Source organism: Macaca nemestrina, chromosome 1 (genome assembly GCF_043159975.1).
Source record: "Macaca nemestrina isolate mMacNem1 chromosome 1, mMacNem.hap1, whole genome shotgun sequence".
Taxonomy (NCBI): Eukaryota; Metazoa; Chordata; class Mammalia; order Primates; family Cercopithecidae; genus Macaca; species Macaca nemestrina.
Genome location: NC_092125.1, coordinates 163,527,943 through 163,549,422, shown reverse-complemented (window position 1 = coordinate 163,549,422; position 21,480 = coordinate 163,527,943). Strand labels below are relative to the sequence as shown.

At 34.9% G+C, this 21,480-nt stretch overlaps 1 protein-coding gene and 1 long non-coding RNA gene across 10 annotated transcripts in view; one reads left to right on the top strand and one right to left on the bottom strand.

The window, feature by feature from the left end:
* The window catches only part of LOC105498361 (leucine rich repeat containing 7), a 571,142-nt gene that overhangs the window by 532,401 nt on the left and 17,261 nt on the right, over nt 1–21,480 (top strand). For 8 of the 9 annotated variants that reach the window (XM_024798135.2, XM_024798136.2, XM_024798139.2 and 5 more), the window contains 2 exons: nt 1,785–1,859; nt 16,763–16,853. In XM_024798135.2, coding sequence (XP_024653903.2) covers nt 1,785–1,859; nt 16,763–16,853 — 166 coding nt within the window. Of the gene's footprint in view, nt 1–1,784; nt 1,860–16,762; nt 16,854–21,480 lie in introns of those variants that run through there. The other variant, XM_011770416.3, reaches the window with a different exon arrangement.
* LOC105498359 (uncharacterized) lies at nt 839–16,766 on the bottom strand. The gene is made up of 3 exons (XR_011619937.1): nt 15,722–16,766; nt 8,476–8,573; nt 839–926 (listed from the first exon to the last, which is right to left on the bottom strand). It is a non-coding gene; the product is annotated as an uncharacterized lncRNA (long non-coding RNA).

The window sequence follows — 21,480 nt, the reverse complement described above, 5'->3', positions numbered from 1 at the left end:
GTCTGTTAAACCATTTACACATACACACACATATACACACACACAAAGTTATGAGTTTAAGTGAGTCATGTTTACAGATCAGCAAATAACATGCTTTTCTAAATAACAGGCAAGAATAACAAAATATTGTCTTCTATTTTACTAATAATGCTTAGGAATAGAAAACTATTAACAGCTATATTGAAATATAATTGATATACTACAAAATTCACCCTTTTAAAGTGTACAATTAAGTGATTTTTATGTGTTCAGAGTTGTGCAACCATCATGATTATCTAATTTCAGAACATTTTTATTATGTACAAAAAGAAACTCTGTACATGTTAACAGTTACTCCCCAGCTACTGGCAAATGCTAATCTGCTCTCTGTTTCTATGCATTTGCCTATTCTTGTCATTTCACATAAATGGAATTATATGATAGTTGGCCTTTTGTGACTTGTTTCTTTCACTGAGCATAATGTTTTCATAATGTTTTCTTCTATGTTGTAGCATGTTTCCATACTTTATTCCATTTTATTGCCAAATAATATTTCATTATATAGATATAACCACATTTTGTTTATCCATTCATCAGTTCATTCTTTGGATGTCAATTGAAATCTTATCACCATCATGTTTAAAATCTTTCAGTAGCACCTGAAATTGGTAAGAAGGTTTATGAAAGGCCATCTTAATCTTGCCCTAACCTACTTTTTGGCCTGATCCTCTGCTGCACTCCCAGCCCCATCCAGCCCCATCCACTACCACCCTTCCATCAGCACTCCAGCCATAGCAGAACCACTTGCAATTTCCCAGATATAACAGGCACACTCACTGATGTGCTGTGCCTTCTCTCTGCAATATCCTTCTTCCCCTTACCTGTGTGGATGACTTTTGCATATTCTTTGTTATTCAGCTATCAGGTATCTTCTCCTCTTGGAAGACCTAACACACAAATATAAGCTAGGTGCAACATATTTTTACAATCCATTATACCTCTATTATAACACTTGTCACAAAGTTTATAATTATTGGTTTTCTTGACTTCTCCTCCACTAGACTGTGAGCTCATTAAAGTCAGAAACTATATTCTGTCTATCTCTATATCATGAACCATCCAGGCCTAGCATGTGGTAGACATTCAATATATGTTTTCTTTCTATACATGGTCAACAAAATTAATTTGACTTTCTTATAAACTGCATTAATCAATTTAGGGATTTTATAACCATATAGTCATAAACTTTATTTAAAATGCATGTCCAGTTTGCTTATATTTAATTTGTTCATATGCATTTTATATTAAAATTCTCAGTAACATATGAAATAATATGCATTAAAATAAACCCGAATGTATATATAATTCTAGTAAAAGTTTTAAAGTATACAATAAACTATCAAATAGAAGATACTTTTTCAAATACCTTCAACTGCCTTTAATGGAGACATATTTAAGAAGAATAACTTAAGACAAATTCAGAATTTATACAAAAAATGGTTCAACATCACATTTCAAATGATTTAAGAAAAAAGTCATTAAGAATATGCCATGAGATCAATTTATAAATCATAATTGCACTTTCAAAACAAGATAAGCTTCTTTTTGCAAGCAAAAATGTTGCTTCTCTTAAACCTGGCTTGGAGAGTGCTGCCTTGCTTAAAATACTATAATAATCTTTGAAGCCTACACACATAAACTGTTTCTGAATCTGTTTTCACTGTTTTCTATGTGCATGAAGATTTGTTTAAGTAGGCCTGGTTCTTGGTAATAGAATCCTAACCTCTGTTACTTCTGACTTATAGGGTATCTTTGTTACTAGGGTTCAGCCTGATGGGCCAGCATCAAACCTACTGCAGCCTGGTGATAAGATCCTTCAGGTAAGGCAGAAAAAAGAAATGCATGCAAATGCCAATACTGAAACAGATATGTAACCATGTTACCATGTTAAATGATTTGAATTACATGACTGAAAATAAGTCCTTCTTACATTGCTTATTTGTCTTTATTGTTTTGGGGCTGAAAGTCAAGTCAAAAACAATTCAGTCTGACAAATCCTATATCCCTAGCACCTTACACAGTACTTGGCACATGACAGATGTTTTGCATATTTTTGTTGAACTGAATGAAATTACTTGATAATATAACAAATATATATATATATATATATAAAATATATGTATATATGTGAATCTATGCATAGTTATCAAGTAAGAGTAAATGCCCAAACACAGTATGTGTGTGACTTTCATGAGGGAGAAGGAACTGGTCCATATTTAATTTCTCAGCCACAGGCTTATTACTGTTTGAATGCTATGAAATACATAATACATCATTCTACTCCCCCTGCTTAGATAAACAAAAGTTTAGCTGTATATAAGGTGACTTTTTAAAATGCATTGTGTGATGGAAAATGACTTTCACTAACTTAAAGCTCTGGCATATCAGAAAAGATTCACCCCAATAAACAGTTAAGCAAATACTTTACATAACCTCATTTATTTGGCTTTTTTTGTCCTTGTCTCTGAATTCATTCTTTAATTTTTTTGCTTTGTTTCTTATCAGTGATTTGCAGCTCATTAATTCACTTCCTATATAAGAGGTACATAATCATTTTCTACATTCCAAGGAAAAGCTCTTAAGCATTATCGACATATTTAAGATTCAGTATTTTGACTCAGAACCCCAGAAATTTCCCATTATATAAATAGGTGGAACTACTTGATACTGCTGATATTTGATCATGTGCAACAATTATGAAATGGCTCAACATAATATATTGAAGATTTAGATTCACTGAGAAGACAGGACATGTGAAAAAGGAACCTTAGATCAGTTATACAAACACAGTTGACATGTGAAAAAGGAACCTCACATCAACATATTGGAAGAAAACCCCACCCCCGATATTTAATGTGGGTTCTTTTCTATTTCCCTAAGTATCGCGGCTGGTTTGAAAAATAAAGGAAAAGAGTATAAGACAGAGAAACTTTAAAGCTGGGTGTCCGGGGGAGACATCACATGTCAGCAGGTTCTGTGATGCTCTCCGAGCCGTAAAACCAGCAAGTTTTTATTAGCGATTTTCAAAAGGGGAGGGAGTGAACGAATAGGATGTGGGTCACAGAGATCACAGGACAGGGTGAAATTAAAATTGATAATGAAGTTTCGGGCATGCATTGTTCATTGATAACATCTTATCAGGAGACAGGGTTTGAGAGCAGACAACCTGTCTGACCAAAATTTATTAGGCGGGAATTTCCTCATCCTAATAAGCCTAGGGGTGCTACAGGAGACCAGGGCTTATTTCATCCCTTTGGCTTCGACCATAAAAGACACTGCCCCCATGGGGGCCGTTCATAGGCCTACCCTCAGGGGCGCATTCTCTTTCTCGGGGATGTTCCTTGCTGAGAAAAAGAATTCAGCGATATTTCTCCTATTTGCCTTTGAAAAAAGAGAAATATGGCTCTGTTCCGTGCGGCTCACCGGCAGTCAGACGCCAAGTCTTATCTCCCTTGTTCCCTGAAGATTGCTGTTAGTTATCCTGTTCTTTTTTCAAGGTGCCCAAATTTCATATTGTTCAAACACACATGCTCTACAAACAATTTGTGCAGTTAATGCAATCATCACAGGGTCCTGAGGCGACATACATCCTCCTCAGCTTACGAAGATAACAGAATTAAGAGATTAAAGTAAAGACAGGCATAGGAAAACACAAGGATATTGACTGGGGAAGTGATAAGTGTCCAAGAACTCTTCACAATTTATGTTCAGAGATTGCAGTAAAGACAGGTGTAAGAAATTATAAAAGTATTAATTTGGGGAACTAATAAATGTCCATGAAATCTTCACAATTTATGTTCTTCTGCCATGACTTCAGCTGGTCCCTCCATTCAGGGTCCCTGACTTCCCGCAACAGACATGTAAAAAAGAAACCTTAGATCAACTATACAAACACAGTTAAACAATGCAAGGATCCCCTCAAGTCAGCTCCAAGGAGATCTTCTATCTCCAATGTACTGCGTTCTCTCAGAAAGTCCTAGAAAAGTAGAAATCCTAAGATTGCTTTAACATTTCATTCTCAGAAATTTTTGTTGTTGTTGTTTGTTGTTGTTTGTTTTGTTTTGTTTTGTTCTTGTTGTTTGTTTTTTGAGATGGCGTTTCACTCTTATTGCCCAGGCTGGAGTGCAATGGCACAATCTTGGCTCACCACAACCTCCGCCTCCCAGTTTCAAGCGATTCTCCTGCCTCAGCCTCCCGAGTAGCTGGGATTACAGGAATGCGCCACCACACCCAGCTAATTTTTGTATTTTTAGTAGAGACAGGGTTTCTCCATGTTGGTCAGGCTGGTCTCGAACTTGCAACCTCAGGTGATCTGCCCACCTTGGCCTCCCAAAGTGCTGGGATTATAGGCCTGAACCACTGCGCCTGGCCTCTCGGAAATGTTTTAAACTAATTAACAAGATCACAATCAGCTACTCAAGTTTTCAAAAATGATAGTTCTCTGAAAAGAGTTTAAGCTACTTCGGCCTGTGCCAATGTCACAATAGAAATACCACCCAGCAGGCCCGAGTCCATTCTATGCAGGCAGAAGATGCAAACAGCAGTTGGTCTTTTGAGCTAGAGCTGAGAAACAATAACAACCACACATATAATAATCTAAAATTTTCCTTTACCACTTTATTATGGAAGTTCTATATTTTTGGATAGCCTAACTAGTTCTTTGATCTTAGATATTTTACATCATGTCTATGGGCCTCAGATTCATTATGTGTAAAATGAACTGCTGTTTATATGTCTGAAGTCCCTCCCAGCTCACAAATTCAACTCTTTGAAAATTGTATGAATTGCAGTGAAAAACAGCTGAGAATAAACTTAAACTAACAACATAACTCTCTTAACATTTGGTAAATGCTGCTCATTAGCAAAGGAAATGGCTAATTTTTTTCTCCACTGAATTTCAAAGAAATTATTTTAAATCTTAGAGTCTGGAAAAAAATATAGCCAATTAATCTCAGATCTCTTACCTACTAGAATGTGAGGCTGGGTAGAGAAGTATGCTATAGCTTGAGCCAATGTTACAGAGTTCCTTCCTCCATGACAGAAGCAAAATAAAGATTTTTCCCTTCTGCTAGAATTCAGAAATGTATACATAAGTATTATAACGAAATTATACACAGTATATCTTGCAGATGGAAACATAGGTTAGTGTCAGACCAGACATGATGGCTCACACCTGTAACCCCACCACTTTGAGAGGCAGAGGCAGTAGGATGGCTTGAAGCCAGAAGTTTAAGACCAGGCTTGGCAGCACAGTGAGACTTCGTCTCTACAGAAAATTAAAAATTAACCAGGTGCAGTGGCAAGCACCTGTAATACCAACTACTCTGGAGGCTGAGGTGGGAGAAGTACTTGAGCCCAGGAGTTGGAGGCTGCAGTGAGCTGTGATTATGCCACTGCACTCCAGGCTTAGTGACAGAGTGAGAATCTGTCTCAAAAAAATAAAAAATAAAAATAAAAACATTAGTGCCTACTTGCAAGGTATTAGAATGCTCTTTTCTGGCTATGAAATTCTAGAATTATATGTGGGGACATGAGGGTTATGAGGGTTCAGTATTTCTAATCCCGGAGAGGTAAAAATAACAGCAAAATGCAAGGAAATGGATTCCTCATGCAAGAAGTAGCAAGAAATTTTCAGCCAAGAATACTGCAGAAAAGCTGCGCCCAAGATGTCTCCTCTCCACAAATGACCATCAAGGATGTGACATTTTAGTTTTGTCATAGAACTCACTTGTACCTAGTCCAATAAAACCAAAGCCATTTTCAATAAAGAAAAAAGTACATGGACTTTAATCAAATTACATATTTACAGTTTCATTCATACTAGTTAAAAAGTACACATGGCCAATTATACTTTCTGAAAGAAAGAAACGAGAATGACTAATTCTAAAATGAAATTGTTTGCAACATCAGATGCTAAGAAGGCAAGCGATATATTCATCTATTTATAATACCATTGTCTCTTAGCTTAAAGAATGCTGGGGAAAAATTGTTTCATAACATTGGGTTATCTATCACTTAAAAGGTCAGAATCGTGTGTTTTCAGTGGAGCGAATTTATTTACAAAGCTCAGTGGCAATGTTCGACCTAAAGAATCGAAGTAAAAGAAAGGAAAAAAGAAAAGAATGGCCCTCCCTAAGTGTCAGTACTTTTGGGGTTTAATCTAACCCAATAGCAAATAGCAAAAGATATATGAGAGAGCACAAGAGATGCACCTCTCCTAATCCCTCTTCCCAAACCCAGAATTTATTAGATCTCTTTCTTTCTCTATTACTCTTTATACCATCCACTCTTTTCTTCTTCTGCTGTGATATTATGAGGATGTTATTTGAATTACATGAAGATGTGTGCAATAAGGGATGATGTTAATTAAAACATATTCGCATCATTTTTCTGTTGTACTATTCGTTTTCCCAGAATTACCCTAAGACAGTGTGGCATATGGAAAGAGCAAATGACCCTTCATAGACTCACCTTCTGCTAAGTTCAATTATATAACAGTAAGAGAAAAAACTGAAAGCATATGGAATATAAAAATATGTCAGAATGAGCCTTTTGAATTTGCCAATATTTGAAATGACAGTTTTGTCAATTTATCATCATAGTTTCTTTTTTCTAATGTTCTTTTCAGCTAAAAAATTCAGTCTAATTCCTCATAAATTTTATAATTCAAAATATATATGAATACAGAAAATCTAGTAATTATAGTTACTCTGTTGAAAAGATGAATAGACTGGAAAATATATATATACTGTACCTGATAGTTAACAACATGATTCACAGTTGTAACCTAAAACTCACTTGCAAGTATGTCCTGTTCTATCAGGGAAGCCAAACCCTCTCCTCTTCATTTACCCACCCCCATCTCCATACATAAGCCTAATTTTGGCAAGAGAAGAGAAATAATTTATAGAGAATTAGTTAACGACATCCAGATTTTGCCAATAACCAAAACAGATTTTTCTAATATGAGGTATATAAATAAGGTACTTAATTGAAGATAATTTTATAGTCTCTTTTACCTTGTCATCATTTTAAGGGTTTTGGAGTTTGCAATCAAAACATACTCTTTGTCTACGGCTCTATTTCAAGATGCTAAAAGAGAATAATCAATGAGATAATAATTCAAACAAGCCAGATTTTTTCTTTTTCCTTGTCTTAGAAAGAATCTTGGCCCTACAATTCATATAGACAGTTCAAGAAACTACTGTCAACAATGTCTATCAACAAATACTTGGACTATTAGCAGAGTCATTATTGCACTTTTTTTACTTTTTTAAAGTTAGTTTTTGGTAAGTCGTTTGGCTCAGAGCATCTTATCTTGGCCAAAATCGTGGGGTTTGATGCCCGTTAGACCTATTATCATTGCTCTGTTCTATACCACAGTGACAACTTCACTCCACATCCTGATTAGTGTCTCATAAGGAAATATCATTAGAAGCCCCTTAATAGGTAGAAGGGAAGTCATGTGTCCTAAGGGAGCTAATAGCTAGGGAGACAAAGTGAATGTATGCACTCATTAGGAAACTAATAAAGTACTTGATTTTGTGATGTATCTAATAAATATTGTAGCTGTGTTAACGGAATCGAGTAATTAATATAAAAATGTGTATCCTGGGATGCAGAGAGGATGGCCACTCTCAGACAAAAATACAAGATGTAAGACCCTCCTCTTCTTAGCTCCTCCAGTGAATCAGTGAGGGAGTGGGAGAGGAGACCTTTGTGGCAGGGTGCACTGGGGATCATGGAGATCTCTGGTTGTAGGCGGAGTCAAAAGAAGGGAGTTTATTCCTGGTGGAGCAGAATTAACAGAGAGAAAAGAAGGAGGAGGACAAATACCTGTGGGCTAGACTGACATGAGTTTTCAGGGGCAGGGGTAAGAGGTTTATGCTAGAAAGGGTGAGTATGGAGTATAAAGGAGAGAATATTGGGGAAGAAGACCCCAGACTCGTGTTAGAGTCATGAAGAAAGGAAACCCTGGGATTTTAATAAGTTTTTTCATGGACTGGGAGAATTTCAAGCATGGTGATGAGTTGGAGTGAGGCTCAGGATGGCGGTAGGGAGAGACAGCAAGCAGGATATGGCATTCAAGGCTCAGAATGGGAGAGGTAAGTTCAGACTCCCCAAAGAGAAGTCTAAATGAAATGTCTGTGTATGGGTGGATCTGTTGTACACAGATATATATACAAACACTGAATCAACGCTTCCTTGTCTGAATGGAAATCTGATGGCTCTGTTAATGACCAGTAGGTGTGATTAGCTTGCTGAGAGAATTTTCTGACTTAGGTAAAGCTCACTTATTCCACAGCCAGAGCTATAAGAAACAAAAACATAAGCTAGAAAACAAACAAAGTGCTTCTGAGGAGCCATAATGAATGTCACAAAGTCCATGCGCTACATTTCATTCCTTTTACTCGTAAGAGAGGATTTATATCATACCTGGGAGTCTTTTATCTAGTTGTCCAGACCACCAAGGTGAAAGCCTTTGGCTCCAGGCTCATTGCCAGAAGCAAGAAGTCATAGCCAACAGCTTCACTCTGCAGTAAGAGAGAAACTTCTTTTAAAAGCCAGAAATAGAAGAGAACAACTTCTTTTAAAAGCCAGAAACAAGATTTTAAAAGTACAGCAGATTGTACTCCTAAAATCTTGTTTCTGGCTTTTAAAAGAACGTTTTGTACTTTCAGTATGGAACAGTTTTTCTCAATGACATTTTTTGACATATCTTTGAAAAAAAAAAGAGTTCATGGTGAACTAAGTTTCGTAATCACTTCATACTCTATCCCTTGTTTCAGGACTTTACACTGTACTAAATAGGCTAAGAACTCTAAGAAATCTTACAGATATATGTTTCAACATGTTTAACTATACAGTCCTCTTTACCAAAGCATCAATGAACTACTTCCACACAACACACTTTGGGAAATGTTTGTTATAGAAACAAACTAACGGGGCCATGGCTGTGTCCAAGAGAGTGTTGATGTTCACAATTATTACCATAAATCATTAAGAAAGGGTTAATGTTCAGTTTCTGAGTTTTTAAAAATTTCTCAAAAAAAACCTCCAAAAATAAAACCCCTAAAGAATGAGAAATTGTTTATGGTTAAAATGAAGTGTTGAACCCTTAAAGAAATAAAGTACTTGAAAATTGTACTAAAGCATTTCCCAACAAGGCCAAGTAAGTTCCACATTTCTATAGTTTATCTTATTTGTGGTTGAAAATCAAAAGCACCAGAGACATTGGGGGTGGGGGACTATGGAGGAATAATCACATAACTTTTAATGTTTAGGTAAATAATTGCTTATAATGATATAATACATTGAAGAGTAAGATTTCGTTTAATACAATTGGATTAGAAAGGAACCAGAAATAGGTTTGAAAACTATGTGTTGGTTAGGCACAGTGGCTCACACCTGTACAATGCTTTGGGAGGCAGAGGCAAGAGGATTGCTTGAGGCCAGGAGTTCAAGACAAGTCTTGGCAACATAGCAGATCCCATCTCTACAAAAAAAAATTAAAAATTAGCCAGGTGTGATGGCACGCATGTGTAGTTCCAGCTACTAAAGAGGCTGAGGTAGGAGGATCCTTCCAGCCCAGGAGGTTGAGGCTGCAGTGAGCTATGATAGAGTCACTGCACTCCAGCCTGGGTTACAGAATGAGAACCCATCATTAAACTGTCTTTTAAAGTATGCTTTTATATGCCAGATTTTGACTGCATATTATTATACATTTAGTTTTGTTCATAATATACAATGTTCTTGCACAGAAAACCAATAAAAATATTGAGGAAATACTTTTTGAAAATCAAAACATATTTTGAGTATTTAGTAAAACATGAAAACCAATAAAACAAATTAGGTTTTTTAGGGTGACTCTATCATTCATAGTTTAGCTAGTAGAAAAGTAACATCCATTAAGTGTCTCTATTGTGTCATTTAAATCATACAACAACCCTGCAAGACATCTATTGTTGACAGATGTTCGATAACTTATTTGAGTTCTTCCATTGTCAACAAAATAACAAACAGAGAGACTCTTTAAAAGAAAATGATGTTTATTTGGGAATAGAGCATTGAAATTGGAATACATATGCCATAGTAAACTATGCATGTATTCAGGAAGTTAAAGAAAGACAGCGGTTTTTAAAGGAAAAAATAAGGATTATGTAACTACTTTTAAATAATTATCCTTGGCTACAAAGATCGATAACAAGGCTGATGCCAGTCCAAGATTGGACAACCAATTGCTGGGCAATGTCCCTGCAGAAGTATTTGTTGTGTAAGGTTGCAATGGCTTTTGTGTAAGGTCGTGTTTTTGCAGCCTTTGTGACAGTTTTTGTTATCAGGTATACAAGTATGAGAACCCTCTCTTCATGGCCTTCCCCGCTCTATTTGCCGGGTTTTTTGTTTTGTTTTGTTTTGTTTAACACTAGTCACTCCATTTGATTCTGACAACTTTCACACCATTACACAATACTGATTCTATGGAGCAAATTTTGCAGATGGTATCATATTTATTACATTTTCTAATTTATTTATTTATTTGGAAAATGTGCATCAAATGCCCACTGTGTACAAAGTATTGTGCCAAGAAATGTAAACAATGTTATATGAATGTAACCAAGTTCCTGCCTTCCACAACCTAGTCCTGGAAATAGACATACCCAAATTATACAGAGCAGGAAACAAAGCAGGAAGAGAGACAAAAAGAGCTGAGTATCAAACATTTGATAAAATGAATGCCAGCCTGTCATTTAAGAGCAAGCTCTTCATCAAAGTGGAGAGCAGCCTGGCTACAAAGAGCCCCCCGAAAATTAAGGGTTGATTTTGCAGTTATTCTTTTTGTGAAAAGTAAAAGGATCGTGACTTGTTGGGAAATTGGCTTGCAAATCAAGGTAGGAAATTCATTTGTTGGAGATGATCATTTGATATGTTTGATAAAAAGAAAACAAGCATTTAAAAATCAGAGCAGATAAAGAAATAAATTTATTCAGATTTACTATTATCAGCTCCACACCTGAGTTTCTATTCAAATAATTCAGTCTTCAGTTGAGTATATTCTACGTTGCCATATCTTTTATGAGCCTTAATTCATGAGAAATTCAAGCTGCAGTACATGTGTGTACTTAACACAGAAGAGAAATTCTTGCCGGGTGCGGAGGCTCACGCCTGTAATCCCAGCACTTTGGGAGGCCGAGGTGGGCGGATCATGAGGTCAGGAGGTTGAGACCATCCTGGTTAACACAGTGAAACCCCCTCTCTACTAAAAATACAAAAAACTAGCCGGGTGAGGTGGCGGGCGCCTGTAGTCCCAGCTACTCAGGAGGCCGAGGCAGGAGAATGGCGTGAACCCGGGAGGCGGAGCTTGCAGTGAGCTGAGATCCGGCCACCGCACTCCAGCCTGGGCGACAGAGCAAGACTCCGTCTCAAAAAAAAAAAAAAGAGAGAGAGAGAAATTCTTATTTATGTTTTGTTCTGCAAATGTTTTTTAAAATACTAGAATAAAACTCATTAAAACTTCAAACTTTCTCACATTTACAAAAGCAGTGTAAATTTTTCATATGAACTCTCTAAGAACTGAAAGTCTATAATTCAGGTTTTCGATAGAAAGGAAAGTTTTTTAAATAGCTTGACATAAGGTCAATGTAGTATTGATTATGAGTATACTCAGCCCTAAATATATCCTAATACTTAACGAGTACTCTTATCAGATTAAAATTTGAAATGAGAATTAATTCTAGTTAGTTAATGTGAAGCACAATGAGGATTATCTGAGATTCCTACTCTTTCTCATAATACCTGGCAATCAGAATTGAACACCATGAAGCCTTGCTCTTATGGCACTAATTTGGTTGCTGCATTATTTCGTTTTCCCTCATTCTAAGAGCTGTAGGCATTCAAAGTGCAATATATCAATGTATTAATATTTCTCTAACATACAAAATTTATGTGTACTGGCCCTTTAAAAAGGCTTATCCCTTGGAGGGTGAATTTAAATCAACCAGAAATCACATGCCCATATCTCTAAACTGTTTTCTTGTTTTGGAGTTTAAAAAGATCTGTGCTGTCCTCCCTGTTGGATAATCCCACCAACCCTGTGGTCTGGCCTTCTCTGAGGCTAGTTTTTAAGCTTAGAGCCTTGAATAATAAGAATGCAACAGAATTTCTAGGAGAATTACAACATCATCTGGACTGTTTTTGCAATATGAACATCCATAATTTATCCATTTAACAAAACATTTACCAGAAGGTAATCAAACATAAATCCAGGAGAGAATAAGAGAGGAAATTCAGAAACCAAGTGTGTTTTACGATAGATTGATGAGCTCTATTTGCAAAGCTCTACTTTTTGTTGGAATTGCAAATACTATTTTCATTATCCTTCAGTCTTTTCATGCCTAAATCATGAAAAGGGACAATTAAAAAGCATTTTGTGGCACAGAAGATATCAAATAAAATTAAAATAACAAGAGATGTCTTCTGGAAATTACGTAACAATTATAGTAAAATGTTCCTTCATACTTTCAAATCAGCTAAAGCTAGAAACCCATTAATTACATATTTTTTAAGGATTAAATTTTCAGAATATCTTTTCCCTTTTTAGATTGTTTTCTTGGTAACTTCATTTCAACTTAATAAGTGATTTCTCATTTTTCATTAGGTTATAATTTCCTCAAAATGGTACATATTTTTTTCAAATCTATGATAGTGTATCTATATAAAACATATAGGTAGCCAAATGTGGCAATATAGTTTAAATTTTTTATTAATTTAGCATTTGTTCTTCATATCATCTTTTTCATAGTATGCATATATTTATTAATATAATAAATTATATTAATACATGTAATATAATATACATGTAAATCATATGCATTTATTTTTTCAAAGCATCATTGGGTTTATACCCTGCAATGAACATTGCATAGTAGCAGTCTTTATTTCCTCAGCCTCCTCTTCTTCTGTGCGCGCTCACACACACACACACACACACACACACACACACACACACACACACAAATGTAAAACTCCATTAGTTGGAATATTGTGATTCTTCTGGTCTTTATTTTAACTGAAGAAGCCCTACACAAATATAGTAACATAGTTGTTTGATTCCCTGTCTGAACTATCCAAGATTTAAGCCTGATAACCACATTCATGTTAACAAATACAATGTCAATTCATTTTGCTCTTCTGTCCTAAGAATGAAAGAAGTTTCTCTGGAACTGAGATTTATTATTATCTTCTTCCACTCAAAAAAAAATTGGAGATTCAGCATTTCTGTAGATATTTAATTTAGGACTAAATGTTACTTCTACCAGTATTTTTAGAGTAAGTTAAATTAAACCTGATAGAAATCTGAATGGGAATCACAGGTTGGCAACCACTGTAAAGAACAGAATTATCTTTGGAGGTGATATAGCAACAATTTTTTAAGGGAAAAATGTTCATTATTTTATCATGGCCAGTGAAATGTCAGCTCAAATTACTTGACATGATTGTGGTCTTATTATTTCAGTGAAGTAATGAAAGAAACAAGAAGAAGGAATATTACGGTATCAGGTGATTCAGCCTTAGCCCTTTCCCTCATTGTTTGACCTCAGACAATTTGTTTTGTCTCCTTAAAATGAAGGCCTTTCATTTATAAAATGACAGGATTAGTCTAAACTAACAGTTTTCACACTGGGCTTTCATGAGCACTATAGGGGTGGGAAGGTATTGGCAAGTAAGCTGGTTCGCTGGGTCCGATCTGTCTTCCACCTCTCTCCCTTTCTCTGTCTCTCTCTAAAAAGATCTGTTTAAATGTTTTACATATTGAGCTATCTCTCTTCCTTTTGAAGAAGAGGTTTTTTGAACTAATGCCTTGTTTAAAAAAAAAAATAGCCCCTCTACATAAGTTTATTTTTATGGTTGCTTCCCATGCTAAAGCCTATGGTCTAAATTCACAGGTTTTAGATTTGGTGCTTTTTTTGTTTTTTATTTCTTAGAAAAATGATTCCACACATGAACCATTTTAGAACGCTTTATTCTGCACATACTGTTACAGAATTTACCTGAAAAAAAACAACTGTTAACATACTGAGGGCTCGAGGAGACTCTAGGAGCGAGACAAGACAAGGACTGTAGTCCTTTGGGAATCACACTCGTTCTATGCCTCAGAGAAACAGCAAAGAGAAGATGTCCCTCTCTTCTTTGCCCTCCTCTGAGCTACTCTAGCACTTTATTTCCCTCTTCAGATATTAATTCAATTCAGCATATATGTACTGAGGGTTCATTCTACATGCGGCATTTTATGTTATTTTTAGTTACGTGCATGACTTATTTCCCCTCCTGAATGGCTGCTGCTTCGATTGGAGCCTTCCTGTTTCATCTCTTTCTTACTTCCCATCCCAGTGCCTAGCAAAATGCCTACGGAAGTGAGTACAAAACAGACATTCTTTGATTGAAAAAAATGCTAAAGTAATCACATTGAGAGCAGACTAACCTTCTTTGAAGATCTTTCATAATAAAAGTACCACTCTAAATTAACAGCTATGATTAATTTGCTAAGTTTTATACCACTTTTGCCCTTAACACTGATATTTTTAACATTGATACTATGTCAAGTATGATGATGAACAACGTACCATTCATGGCCTCCAAATCCTAGAAAATTTTTTATTTCTGTAACTGTGAGATATTTAAATTTTGAACAATTCCCTGAAAATTCTCAGTGGATTTTTAATTCATTGCAATTCTAGGTTTGAGTCTGCAGATAGAGAAATCTGAGCACTCAGAAAGTCATTATTATGGTTTGACGTTCAAGAACTCCATTATTAAAGTTCAATTTTAATTTCACAATTAAGTTATAACTTTTGGTCAAATCGAAGGCATTAAAGTATTTTGGTCAAATTGAAGGCATTAAGGTAGTCAGTACATCCCTCAAAGCTACAATGGAATAAATATTTATTTCATGCAAGTTCGCTATGTTCCTGATGTCTGAAACAGGTTAAGAGTAGAAAAAAGAATGGACCGTATGCTGTATTCTTTACTCTCCATCAAAACTGATCAGAAATGACACCAAATGTAACCTCATTGTCTGATTTTTAGTATAACGCAGAGCAAGAAATGTGGGCTGTGTAACACGCCCAAACTTCTACTCAACTACTGTTTCCTGACACTGAAACAGCCAATGCCAACTTCTTTTTTTTTTTTTGAGGCCAATGCCAACTTCTATGGGCATTTTCATTTATTAAATATTGTTAAGGAATGCCTTTAAGGTTTCTTTAATTAAAAGCAAATGTTTACTTCTAATTACATGAATTTCCAAGAATTTATATTCTGTCACCAGTATTTTTTTACTGGCAGATGTACTATGGTTTACAAATGTAATATTTTGGAATCTTATTTACCACATCATTAGTCAATCAATTTTAATGAACTAGTGATGAGATATAATGTATCATATAACTTTCATCTAAGTTTTAAAGGTTGTATGATATTTCTAGAGATATAATGCTGCTTTAAATTTGAAAAAGCCAAAGTCAATGAAAGAGTCTAATTATTAAGTGATTGGTTATTTGAAATATTAATCATATTTTAAGAAAGCATAAAAATAGTAAGTAAAATAAAAAAGGCAATGTGTAACCAAAATAAGTATCAGTCCATTGAAAATTGAAAAAGTCAACCAGTGAACTGGCTCTATTACCTGTACTCAGCCAAGCTGTCAACTTGATTGACTCTTTTCTGAATCAACTGAGTCTCAAACTGCAAAGAAAACAATTACATAACTGTCAGTCATTCAGTTGCCAAGATTAATTTCTATCAAGTTTCAATAAGGTTGTATTTAATTTTACCTTTATGGCAGTGAAGGCTTATGGGATACACTTCTTTCTGTATTAATAATAAAAATCATTCCAATCAAGACCATCTGCAACTTAATGTGGAGAAAATCAAAGACCCATGGCACTCAATACAGAGAACAATGTACATTTTGTGACATAAAATTCATATAATAGACGGAGGGAACTCTGAAACTGTAACCTTAGGCTATGTTTAAACTGATTATCAATTGCTTATATCAATGATTCTTAAACAGAAGACAGCAGACATGTCCTCTGTTACTAATGTCAGTGTGTTTTATCCCCAAGGGACACATTCCTTAAGTATAGTGGATTGATTGAGAACCACTACTATAGATAATAAGTATACTTGCATTTAGCAATAAGGGAAATAAAAAATATTTCTCTAACATAAAAGTGTATAAACCAAGAACTTTCCAGTGAGTCAAAATAAGATTTAAATGTACTATAAGTGTCCAGTCATGTTTGGCATGATTGAAATATTTGGTCTTGTTGATGAGTTTATATTAGCATTTATATAACACTAAGGTAATGGCCATATGCCCATTTCCAGACCACCTCAATCAGCCCCTGCAAAAACAAATCAGGACAACAACAATGGAACTGAACTACTATGACACCAGTACATCTATCTGTTATTTACCAGGGCATCTTGATGATTAGCACAGTGGCAAAGACATACTGGGTACTTAATAAATATTTGTTGAATTGATAAATTTGGTTGAATCTGGATAAAATTAGTTACTTCCATAATTGCGATTCCATTGTGAATTATAAAAACTGATAACTTTTTGTTGCTCAGTGCTCCCATGAATTTTATGAATAGAAACAATGATACAGTGATAATAGTTTGCATTGATTGCCCTGTTTTATTTGTGTATTTACAGGCAAATGGACACAGTTTTGTACATATGGAACATGAAAAAGCTGTATTACTACTGAAGAGTTTCCAGAACACAGTAGACCTAGTTATTCAACGTGAGCTTACTGTCTAAATATTTTTTATAAATAGTGAAGATACGTCTAGCCAGACCTAATGTTCAAAAATAAATTTATACATAGAAACAAATTTTGCCAATTGCTGGACCAATGGCAAACATTAGTGCCAAATGTATAATACTATATGTTAGCACTGACCATCCTTAAAAATGTTAACTCTATAAATATGATGTTCATGTGGTTATGTATTAGTTTTAATTGTCAGCCTCTGGCTGTGCATTGGTGCAGTTTTGTTTCTGTTTTTGTTTTTGTTTTTAATCAAATAAGTTTCTTCTCAAAGTGGATTTCATATAATTTCGGAGCACGGAAGCACACACAAGCTCTTTATGAATTCTGCTCTCCATCAGAAACACTGCCTCAAAGTTGTATATGCCTTTATATAGAAACTACAAATATAAAGAATTGTAATTCCCATAAAATATTTCTAGCACAAGGTATATGTTGGCATATATACAAAAAGAATATAGAGAAAAACAATATTTTCATAAACTAAACATCTCGGATAGAGAAAAAATATATCTTAAAATAAGACTTTACTATATTGAATCTTTTTCAATAAAAATTACATGATAATGCCTTATGAAAGTAACTGTACATATGGTATAAAGTGTTTATATTTGGTTCCATATTCATTTGCTAAATTCTCATGACACAGAGTGAAATATTTCATAAATTAGCCATTTATCTCTGGGACCCGAATAAAAATAGGATGAACTAATTTGTTCAATGCCTTTAGCTAATTACAATACATGCAGAGTTTAGAAACAGACTAACGGTCATTGTAGTTAAGTCTTTTTCACCACAAATTTAAGCAGTGGATGATGGGTGGCAGGAAAGGTATTGCTTTATTTCTTTCAAGTTCCTGTTGATTATAAACTGTAGCCCCTGTGATTTATTTACTTGTAAATGTGGAATTTATTTGTGTGTTGCTTAATCTAATTTGCTACTTTTTAAATTATTTAAAATGAGTTTTGGAAATTGATAAAATTTATCATTACGAAAGACTGCTGTTAGAAAGTTATGGTGGGTGATTTTAAAACCTTGGTATTTAAATATGAAACTTCAAATATAATTTCTCAGAGCTGTGGTCTACCTGTATCATTAATTTCAATGGCTGATTTTCTAGGCAGAAATAGATAAAATGCTTTTTTTTCCAAAAACAGTTTCAAGGTATGTACAATCCTGAATGCTTTCTCACCGGAGAGAAAGACAAGCATGGTTAATGTAGAATTACTTACTTTTCCATTGAAAACATTTTCCTGTATAAATGATCAAAATTTATTTTATAATCCTTCGAAATATTTGTCTTTCATATTAGTCATTAATTTAATTACAGTATTAATTTGAAATTCTAGGATAATTTCCCAGAGTTGGTTGCATGCATTCTCTTTCATAATTTTACATAGTTCTTTTGTTATATAATGAATTTACATGCTAGTGTTTCAAGTATTGTATGAGGATTTTCAGAGTAGTATCACTGATTGATGTCACCAAAGCTCTGAGAATAATATTTGTAAGTTAACTGTTTTATGGGGACATTGAAAATATTGTATTTTTGTAGGGTCTATTAAAATGAGTGTCACTTATTAGAAGTACAGTGGTATTTTTTGGCAATAGAATTTGTCACTTGGAAGCAAATAATACTTCACTTTATAAATGATGCACTAATTTTGATGTTTGCTTTATGTCAGGGTGACATTATACCATGATTTTATAGGGTTTGACAATTAGCTAATGATTAAAAGATTGGCCTATTTAGTATGTTTCCCAGAAGTAACTTTTAAATGTATTTTAATATATTGAGAGTTTCAGATGAGAAATGTCTTTCAGAGACTAATTTTCTTTGTTGAAAACTCATGTCAAGCCACCATGTCCAGATATTGTAGGATGATCATCATTAATCAAGACAGAGGCCTTTACTGGCATCATAAGATCACTTAAAGAAAAAAAAACTCAAGGCTGTAGTTTGGTGGCAATGAAACATCTGAAATCATCCCATCAGTTTTTCTTAATCTTTTATAAGAGAAGTGGGAGAAGAGCCAGATATACAACTGCCCCAAGTGTTTTTCTTATGGTTTCTATATCAAACCCAGGGCTTCAGGAGATCCTTCTGAGACACGCAGCTGAAAGGATCATAATCCTGATAAACACCTCTGCCCCTCCTGATGTGACAACATTGTCCTGAGCCACTGCTTTAGTACTTCCTGTTCTGCAGTTCAGAAATGATGAAAAGAGAAAAGGGATCCTTGACCAAATGGAAAAGTGATCTGATATGCCAAAACACCTCATTGTCAATAGTACTGCCATGTTGCATACTGAGAACAGGCAGGTAATAATGAAAACAGACGGGCCAGGCATGGTGACTCACACTAGTGATCCCCACACTTTGGGAGGCCAAAGTGGGCGGATCACTTGAGGTCAGTTCAAGACCAGCCTGGCCAACATGGTGAAACACCATCTCTACTAAAAATACAAAAATTAGCTGAGCATGGTGGTGGACACCTATAATCCCAGCTATTTGGGAGGCTGAGGCATGAGAATCAATTGCTTGACCCGGGAGGCAGAGGTTGCAATGAGCTGAGATTGTGCCACTGCACTCCGGCCTGGGCGATATACCAAAACTCTGTCTCAAAAAAAATAAATAAATAATATTTTTAAGTAGAAAAGAGGCAATTTTTTTAGGTTGACTGAATAGAATCACTAAACACTTGAGGGGTATAAACCTAACTAATTCTATAGGTGATGAAAACCAATTATACATTGATTTTTGATTATTGACTTTTTGCAGTAATTGATTTTGCTGCCCGAAATTAGAATCTGGTTATTTTAACAATAAAAAAAGTCAAGGGTGTGCTTTTAAAAAAAAAAAAAGATAAATCGATAACAACATAAAGGACTGGAATTCATGATGGCTCCAATAGACTCTACCTCTTGGTCTTTAATTTTTATTGGACTCTTTCTGAGGAAGCTGTTTATATGTGATGAGTCAGTAAGATCTAATGGAGGACACTGAGAAACATTAGAGGTAGAAAGAGCAAGTGATGAAAACTACTAGTAAAATTGCAAATTTTGCAAGACAAATAGACATTAGTGGATAATTTTTAAAACTATTTACAAGGCTCATAATATTTTATCATAAAAGCTCTGCTATGATAACTCCAGCCTTCTGACAAAACAATAATGTAAACACACATGATAACTTAAAAGTATAAGTGCACTTTTGACAAGGAATATTCAAAGTCAGTATGAAATACAAATATTTACATTATGCTAATGTATTGCCCATTGAAACCTATAAAAGATATGTATTTCCATTACTTAGAATTGTAATTATTAGGTTGCTGAAAAAGTAATTGCGGCGTTTACCATTAAAAGTAAGGGCACAAACCACAATTACTTTTGTTCCAGCCTAATACATAGATGTAAAACAATCTCAATTGTTTCTGGACCTTACCTTAGATCATGACCTTTGAGATGGAAAACAGCTTTAAAGAGAGACTGACAAGCCAATGTTAATTTGCTCTTAATCTTAAAGTTGATTGCACACATATCGCTAATGTAATTGTTTATTTAAATATAGGACTGGCATATCTTTCAACTGGTAAGCTAAAGAGAGAAAGATTCAGAGGGGAGAAAACATGGAAGAAATTTGATTTATATATTCAAATATTAAGTGAAAAGTATCTGAATTTGCCAAAATGATTAGTTTAAAGAAACCAAAAAGAACACTTTATTTTTAATCATAAAATCTATTTAATATATATTTAATATCTCTTAATATTTAAGCTTTCCAATGTAAAGCTTTGGAAAATATAGTGTGCTTCCCACCTTGTCTTTCCATTGTCTCTTGACGCTGTCCTTAACTAATTTCTACCCCTTGTTGGCACACCGATCAAATATGTCTGATGAATACATTCTTATCAAGAGGCAAGAATGCAACATAACCAGGTCAAAAGCCATACTGATGTAGGACTGACACTCAAAGTCTTTGATAAATTCAATCAGACAATACATTTGACTAATTCCTGATATGCCAACCAAACAGCGAGTTTATTGGCACACTGGGTCAGTAAAATGTTATGCAAATAATGAAATCCAATAGGTTAAGAAGATGGGTCCTTTATCTAGTATAAAGAAGCAGGGTTGAAGTTCCACTGTAGTTCCTTTCACAGAAATGCTAAATCTTACTGAGCTTAATTAAATGTTCAAACTCTGGGTTGGTAATGTGTCCTCTCTTCACACTTGTAGCTACCTGATTATCTGGGACTTGGGGGGACTCTCCAGATTGGTGATCACTTGCATGAACATTTTTCCTTAGCAGTACAACCACCTTCTGTTAAGAAAAGCATCTTGCCTTGGCTCAGAATATTTCCTATCACCCACCATGACCATATCCAAAGAATTCATTATAGCAAGAAAACAGAATGTGGGCTGTGGACAAATCCATGTGCACTATGTATGGAAAGCATGTGGGTCACTATTACACGAGATCCTGAGTGTCAGCTCCATTTTGATCTAAACTATTCAGGAAATGTATTTTCCAAGACGCACCACTTATACAAACTAAGGTAGATGCAATCAAGTTTTCTAGTTATATCCTGAACCT